The sequence below is a fragment of the Helobdella robusta genome (assembly GCF_000326865.2).
Source record: "Helobdella robusta unplaced genomic scaffold HELROscaffold_27, whole genome shotgun sequence".
Taxonomy (NCBI): domain Eukaryota; kingdom Metazoa; phylum Annelida; class Clitellata; order Rhynchobdellida; family Glossiphoniidae; genus Helobdella; species Helobdella robusta.
This window is the reverse complement of record NW_008704392.1, coordinates 1,889,404-1,898,151: the sequence shown is the minus strand read 5'-3', so window position 1 is coordinate 1,898,151 and position 8,748 is coordinate 1,889,404. Positions and strand designations below refer to the sequence as shown.

At 31.7% G+C, this 8,748-nt stretch overlaps 2 protein-coding genes across 2 annotated transcripts; one reads left to right on the top strand and one right to left on the bottom strand.

Moving 5' to 3' along the window:
* Nucleotides 1–457: 457 nt before the first annotated feature.
* On the top strand, nt 458–2,598 carry HELRODRAFT_173741 (hypothetical protein; the record flags this gene model as incomplete). Its single annotated transcript, XM_009020345.1, has 5 exons — nt 458–521; nt 707–816; nt 1,267–1,354; nt 1,674–1,803; nt 2,496–2,598. The coding sequence occupies 5 exons, from the start codon at nt 458–460 to the stop codon at nt 2,596–2,598; spliced, it is 495 nt and encodes a 164-aa protein (XP_009018593.1).
* Nucleotides 2,599–6,724: 4,126 nt separating this feature from the next.
* HELRODRAFT_80515 (hypothetical protein) lies at nt 6,725–7,156 on the bottom strand (the record flags this gene model as incomplete). Its single annotated transcript, XM_009020344.1, has 1 exon — nt 6,725–7,156. One exon carries the CDS (start codon nt 7,154–7,156, stop codon nt 6,725–6,727), a length of 432 nt encoding a protein of 143 aa, XP_009018592.1.
* Nucleotides 7,157–8,748: the final 1,592 nt, after the last annotated feature.

Sequence of the window (8,748 nt, the reverse complement as noted above, 5' to 3'; positions counted from 1 at the left end):
TGATTGATTGATTGATTGATTGATTGATTGATTGATTGATTGAACGTTGTTTGTTGGGTTCTTTTAAAATGTTGAGGGGATACCCGAAAAATTTATTTTAAAATGAACGTCAGACATTAAGACTCCAACACACACAATCACTACCATTGTATCGAAGTTTAAAAAATTTTCAAAATGGTTCAGCCCATTTCTCTAACATTTAAAACGATATTTATCGTTTTGTTATCGCTGACAGTAAACATTTTTGTTTGAATAATTTTTAACAATTTTAAATCTAAATGTGTATATTTCAATTCTTGCATGTCTAAGGTGACATTAGCTTCAACTGAATCAACAAAACGTGTATAAATACGAGGGATTTGCACGCTGTTTCTCAAACAGTTTTCGTTACTAGTAAAGCTACCAGGTATTACTTTCTCAATTAATTTATCAGTTAGCTAGGTCTGCTCTTCAGATTATGATCGGAAGATTTGTTGCAGTGGCGACTGTGGCTCTCGTTCTGTTGGTGGCCACCAGCAGTGGTGAGTGTGTTGGCGTTTGTGGAAATAATCTGCTGTTGATTTTGTTTAAACTGATAGTGATTATGAGTTTTGTTACATTATGTTTCTCATTGTTTTCGAATTGCCTTTTTCATTTATTATTTTACTTATTCTCATTGTTTTCGAATATCTTCATCGAAAGTTTTAAAACCGATAAAAAATTAAAGCTCAGGATAGAGTAGTTTGTCCATCTCTTAACTGTCCAACGGCCTGTCGCTACGGATACGTCCCTGATGACAACGGATGCCGAACGTGCGAGTGCCTGAATGCCTGCGTGGTAATTATTACTTACTTTTGCCTAAGTGCATTTATAATAGGATTGTTTATTGAACATAATTCTAATATTATATACTATATATATATATCGTTAAATTTATATGCCCATTCTGCATTTAGTAGTTTTTTAAAGACAACTTCAACACGACGTAAATTTTTATACTCGTATTTATTTAATGTCATAATTTAATTAATGTTATAAGTGTCAGCTGACAGCGCTGTTTCGGCTTTTAGCCATCGTCGGAGCTGGATTTAATATTTTAAGATGAAATAAAATTAAGATTATTAAAATATTATTAAAGTAAATATTGAAATTATATTGGGTTTTAACAATGGTGTGAAACAATTTAAAAGATTTAAAAAGCATATGAAACGTACCTTTAAAACAAGGTTAAATAAAGGAATAAACGTGAAAACCCTCTATTAACATTTAAATATATTTTTACCCCAGAATTTGAAGTGTGGTGACAATGGAACATGTGCTGGATTCGACAAAAAAAATCTTGATGCTGTGAAATGCTTCCCTCAAGCCAAGTTGTGTAAGTGTTTATTTGTTACGCTGATGTGTCGGTTTTTCAACCCTCAAATTCATCGAGATTTTTTCCCACCGAACAAACATAATAACGGTTTTACAACTCGTTCGTCCTTACCGTAACATTAACATTATTATCTTCACTGAATTTATTTCCACAAATATTTTGCCCTTGTATTTTCTTCTAGAATTTGTAAACTATTAAAGAGGAAAAACAGAAAATATATACAAATAAATCCATTAGTTATGTTTTGAGTTTTCAACGTTAAAACTTGCCATCAAACTTTTTTTATCCAATTGTTATATGAAGTTATCGAATGACACAGGTTGTCCTTGTGATAGGATCTATTGGCCTTATAATTATGTGAATTACGCCAATTGTTGCCCTCTTGGCTGTAAAGCAACGTCATGTCCGATGGGAATGATCTGCTGTCCCAATAAGTTTGGGTGCTTAAAGTGTGTTTGGCCAGATATATGCATTATTTGATTCAAGGGTGAACATCACTGACACCACAAACTCTGCATTTAATTCATATTACCTGCTTTGTTTGATTAATAATATTGTTTCTACATTGTTAAGCTTATTCTAACTAATATATGATCGAGATATTTTATTCCGATTATTATTTTAAATTCTGTGTTTAATAAAATTTACCCTTGGCATATTCAACATTGTTTGGTTTCATTAAAATTCAAAATTCAAAAAAAAATCCAACAACGTTTGTGTTAAAAAGTCAACGTATAAAAATTTGCAAACTTGTATAGAAAAAGTCGTTTTAAAATGAATAATTTAAAAAAGCGATCGAGCCAAGGAAACCCGTTAATGAGTATTAATGTGAGACCGGTTGACCTAAGTTTGATTAAATGTTTTCGCAATTATTTCTCCTAGATTCAGTATGGGGTAAATTACGAGGAGAGCCGCCATATAAAGGTTAAGAAAAGGTTAAAGGTCAATTACACTCTTCCAAAGTTCAGAGGATCCAACGAAGCGCACAAACATCGTAAATGAATGCATTCTAAACAACGCATCACACACGAAGCATGTGATAGGCAGGGATCTTTTTGTCATATTCAAACCCGGTTACTGCGAAACAGAACCAGGCGACCTTAACCATTAGACCATCACGCCACCCCATAAACTCTCTCAGGTTGTCAACAATTCTTCAGCTTGTTTGCCAACCTCAACTTTCTCCGACCTCCCATATGATGGGATCTACCCACCTAGCTTTAACATTCCATCATTATAGTTGATCAATAAATTCGATAGCATTATTCCATTCCTCTATTCTCAAACAGCAGTCAAAACAACTTATGAGACAAGTAAATAAAGTTCGAAACATTTCTAAAAATGTAAAAAGAACATTTTTTTGTTACCTTGTCATTTTCTTCTTCTAGACATTTCTTAAAAGTATGTAGCAAGATAAGTGAATAAATAATTTATATATGTATTATATATATGTGTGTGTGTGTGTGTGTTTGTTTGTATGCTTGTGTGTGTGTTTGTTTGTGTTCGTTTGTATGTTTGTGTGTGTGCGTGTGTGTTTGATGTTTGTGTGCGTGTATGAATGTTCATTTCATTATGATGATGACTAACACAAACAAAGATCATAGAGGTTTAGACAATCCTCTGACTCCATTCAGCCAATATTTTTTCGATGGGATACTTACTTATGCATGTGTGTATGAGGAGAATGATGAAACGTTCGTATGCATGTATGTGATAGTGACTAAGAGGATTGACTATTTACGACATGAAAAATTTTCCAATCTACAGTTTGTTGCCATCTATTTCTAAAAATATAGCTATTTTATTTGCTTAATTTAAAAAAATTTGTCAAGTTTTACCATTTAAATTTAGCTCGAATTTTTTTTAATAAATAAAAAATTAATCGACAAATTGTTCTGCTGAAAAATCAATCTATCAATTGATAAACCAACTGGTGAACTAACCAACTGATGAACTAACCAACTGATGAACTAACCAACTGATGAACCAACTGATGAACCAACTGGCGACCAACCAACCATTTCAGAATTTATTTCGTAATCTATCAAGCATCCATCTAATCAAAATGACAATGGCTTGATTGATTGAATTAGTTGATTAATTAAAACATTGATTGATTGATCGGTTGATGATTGGTTGGTTGGTTGATTGATTGAATGTTATTTGTTTGGTACTTTTAAAACTGTCTGGGAATTGGCCCTAAACACTCCCGTTTGAAATAAACGTCAGACCGTTGAACTCGAACATTCCCTCTACAATTACTACCATTGTATCAAAATTTAAAAAGATTTTTAAATATTTCAGCCCATTGTTATTAAAATTCATCAAGACATTTATTATTTTGTTGTTGCTGACAGTAGACAAATTTTCTGCGCATAATTTTCAACAATTTTAAATCTAAATGCGTATATTTCGATTCTTGTATATCTAAGGGTGACAAGCTTCAACTGAATCAACAAAACGTGTATAAATACGAGGGATTTGCACGCTGTTTCTCAAACAGTTTTCGTTACTAGTAAAGCCACCAGGTATTTCTTTCTCAATTAATTTATCAGTTAGCTAGACCTGCTCTTGAGATTATGATCGGAAGATTTGTTGCAGTGGTGGCTGTGACTCTCGTTCTGTTGGTGGCCATCAGCAGTGGTGAGTGATCCGTTGTTGATTTTGATGATGTTGGTGATCAAGATGCAAATATATTTGGGTTCCTCTATATTACGTGTTTAGGTTCATTTAAATTTCAAAACCACAAAAATGTATTCCCATTAAACAGTGGTAAGCCAAACAGCCTCTCCCTGCCCAGAGGTTCAATGTGAGGTGAATTGCACCAATGGATACGTTCTCGATGCGAACGGATGCGAAACTTGCCAGTGTTTGGACTCATGCGCAGTGATTATCATTCATTTTGCATCTAACAATAAGATTGTTTATTGAGCATCCTTCTAATATTATTTAGTGGATTCTAATGTTTGTGTTCAAAATTAATAGTTTTATATATATATATCAAAATTTATATATAGACATAATAACGATTTCAACCCTCATTAACTTTAGTAAACATTAACATCTTTCCTTGCTCCAGAAAACTGCGTGTGGACGTACAGATGCATGTGCTGCGTCTGCTCTGGCCAAACCCGCCGTTCAATGCTGGCCCCTGCCCAGACTATGTAAGTACTTGAACCGCGGTGTTTCAAACGTTTATGGATTAAAAATCTGAAAAATAATCGCACTTTGTTAATATTGGATCACGTTTCAAATTTCTAATTTAGCTCCATAAAAATTCAAAAAGTATATTTAAAATAAATTTAATGATTATAGTAAGAGACCATTGAATATTTATTCTCACTTTAACTACAAATAAATTTGGCACAAAACTAATACGTACGCTACTCAGGTTGTCCACCGATAAGAACCCCAATTTGGGGTTACTGGAGTTATTGGGGCTATTGGCGTTACCCTCTGGACCACTGCAGGAACTGTTTTCCTGGTTGCCTGGCGAGAGGCTGCCCGAGGGGACAGATCTGTTGCAGAGACTGGCTCGGATGTCCCGTGTGCGTTTGGCCTGTGCCCTGCTGGTTTAGGCTTGATTTAAAAAAGCCACTGTTGTGAGCATTCAAACAGGAATGTGTAATCCTAAATGCCTGCAAATGTTTAGAACAATTTAACTTTAAATTTAAACTTTCTTTTGCGTATTTTTATTAATATCATTAACACCATGAGCAGTGCATTTCATCCATATTACTTGCTTTGTTTGATTTGTCATATTGTTTTTAATTTTTCAATCTTATTCTCACTAATATATGATAAAGACACTATATTTTGGCTATTTTTCTAAATTCGATGTTTAATAAAATTTACACTTGGCATATTCGACATTTGTTCAGTTTCATTCCAATTCAAAATTCTAAAAAAAATTCTCAACAACGACCTTGTTACAAAGTGAACGTATCAAAATTTACAAACTTGCGTTTTAAAATTTGAAACATAAAAATGGGTGTTTGTAAAAAACATGCAATCAGATTCTTTTGTTAATCTGAACAAAAACCAAGAAACCACTCTTTACTTGCTTGTTCGTTAATCAATTCAAAATATTTTCCATGCCGAGTATATTTCACAAAATCAAATTCTGTTTGATGATATATAAAGTTTATATACCATTAACACATTATTATTAACACATTACTGCATCATTATACATTACACATTACAACATCATTACAACATTACACATTATACATTACAACATTATAAGCATACATAAAGCCAACCATTCTAATAATTTTTTAATTAATAATTTTAACTCTCGTAAACAAAGTAATTTACCTCACTGGTCATTTTCTGGTTAGAGAAATCTTTTTAAAAGCCCAATTCAAAACTTGGCAAAAGTCATAATTTACTATGTCATGTCATTTCAATATCTTTCAGCTGGCTCTAGCTATAGAATCCTAAATGACATCCTTTCATTTACTTTATAATCCATATTGACATATCAAATAAAATTAATACATTACTTACAAATAAGATCCTATACTTCATACTTCTTAGTAATATTTGCGAATTTAAGGGCTAGTTTCAAAAAAATGTAAATTTTATATGAGGCATTTAACTTTTTCATATCATTTTTAAAAACAATAATATCGCCCAGAATTATTTTTTCTATGCTCATGACGTAAGAAAAAAACAGGTGAATAGGAATATTTTTTCCCCAGGTTAGATTTTAAGAAGTTTTATCATTATATTATAATTTGTTTATTTAATAATAATTTTTAGTTATTAATTTGTTCATTTATTTACATTTACAAATACTTGTAGCTTGTTGTTAGAAGTAAATAATAGTAAATAATACTCTATTCATAATTATTCTCGATAAGAGCGCGCGCTGCTATAGAATAAAAATTTTCTAACATTTCCAAGGTCTAACATCGAGATTGTTTTATTATAAATTTTGGACTTTGGATAAAGATTTACTGAATTCAATTAAAAATTAATTTAAATTAATTTTAAATTAATTGGTAATTTTTTAATATTTGAACTATGTAAAAAAAACTTTTAGAAATATTATCGTGTTATTTAAAAAAATAAGTACGTAAAAACATAAAAACACTTCAACACTAGTTTAAGTTTTTATTTATTTGTAAAAGTTGAAAAAATAACTTTAAATTTAAAAAATTTTTCTAAAAAATATTTTAAAGTAGAAGTCGGTAACGTACACACGACAAATATTCACTATACAGTATTTACACATATAACATTTGCTTGAACTTACGTACGTTCATTTTGAAAGAACAAAAAAAAAGATAAAATTTACAAACTGGCAAGGGTTTTTAATACAGTTTTAAATGCAATAAAGTTCACCGAGAATCGAAGTATCAATCAATAAAACATATGCCCAGTGGAAAGATATATGTGGAGATCGTTAAGTTTGAGATCCAGTATCCTGGTCGTCGTCACATAGTTTATGATGGTTTTCCATTTGAATTTAATTTCTCGACGGCAGTACGGGCAGTGAGATTTTTGATGAAGCCACAAACGTAGACACTCGAGATGAAATGAGTGGTTGCAGGCAAGTTTGTGTACTAGCGTACTCTCCACAAACTCTTCATAGCAGATCACGCATTCGTTGTGAAGAAATTTTTCGGCAAAATATGGAAGCACGAAGCGTACGTTGTTGGCCAAGGTTCGGTGGAATACATCCAAATAATGTATTATTCCCAAATTTATATTTTTTCCATGTATATTTGTGTAAACCAATTTCTCCGGCAAGACTTTTTCTTTGAGATTTTTCTCGTAATCAAAAGTTTGCATATCGTGGAGCAAGTCGTATTGTACATCGATAGGAAGGGAACGAATTCGTCGAAGATGAGCGCTCTTTGCATCGTCAATTCCATTTTTTAAAGGTTTTCGCAAGCGTTGCAGGATGTTTGGCACGTGCAAAATTTCTTCAGTCGTTAGCTGGTATCTCTCTTTATTGCTCTCCATGTACCTTCCGTACCTCGAGATCTGACTACTCGCTTCCAGCCTTTTATTTTCCGACGTGAATTCCTCCACAACTTCTCTCACCACCGGGTCATTTCTTGAGTAACGGTAACGCATCCTGCCAAAGTTTAGGGTTCGGTGCTGTTATCTTTTATCTTACTTCATAAATTACAAATTTTTGGCTGTAAAAATTTATAAATTATTTATTTTAATTATTAAAAATTATATCATACTTAGTTTATCGAAAAGCCATTTACAAGCAAATAAATTCATATTTATCGACGAAACACATTGTGTTAGGAACTCATGTGAATATAACGAAGCACGTGTGCGTCCAATGAATTCAATAGTCGCTGGCTAGCATAGACCGATCACATGTACTGGATATATTTCTCCGTAATCTATGTTATATGATAGTTAGCTGATACTCCTTTTTATTTTCAACCGAGTACTCTACAAACATTCTCCGGCGAAATCCACCATATGCATTCCAATAGTGATGATTTAGCTATTTAACTATGGTTTAATTTAACATAAACCATCTTTCTCTATTTTCACTCTAAACGGTAGATGCATTTTTATCAATTAAAGTTAGTTGAAAGTTGTTGAACGAAAAAATATTTTAAATACTGAAATAACTGTATACCTTTTTTTTACATGGGAATCATTTACGACTCTAACAAAATAATCATTTACAACTATCGTTCGATAGACGTGTAAACATTAAAATGTATATTTTCGTTTTTAAATTTTCATACATTCGTCGAAGTAACTCTTAAGTTTTAATTTTTCGTCTCGAAATAGCAAGCGTATCGATCATGATTAAAGTTTTTCAATACTTGAGTTTTTCAATATTTTATCTATTACTTACCAAAGGCAGACTTATAAAATGAAGATGTTGATCGTAACAACGAAGAAAATTCATATTATTTTTATCTGGAACAAATTTCACTAACTTGTTTGAAAAGTTTTTTGCATAATCAATCAATCAATCAGTCAGTCAGTTAATCCAATCAATCAATTAAATTTATATAGTCCAATTTCTAAAAATTCAATCTACAAATCGCAAACAAAAATAATTAAAATAAAAAAAAAAGAAAATAACGGGAAATATTCAACGAAAAAACTATTGAAAACATTTAAATGGCAAAAGCTCGTTTTTACGTTACGATGTGAAATTCGTCGAAAACGAAAGGTTTTTTTTTAATTTTGAGGATAATTTTTAAATTTGTGAAATGAGTATAAGTGGAGAGAAGAAAAAGATTGCCGACTCTATTGACGTGTTTACTTTAGTGCGAGTTAACTGAAAGATGCTTGACAAAGGAATTACTTGACAACATTCTTAGAGTTTATATAAATTATTGATTTATATTATTAATGATTTATTTGGTATTACGGATGGCGTTTATGATGGTAGGCTT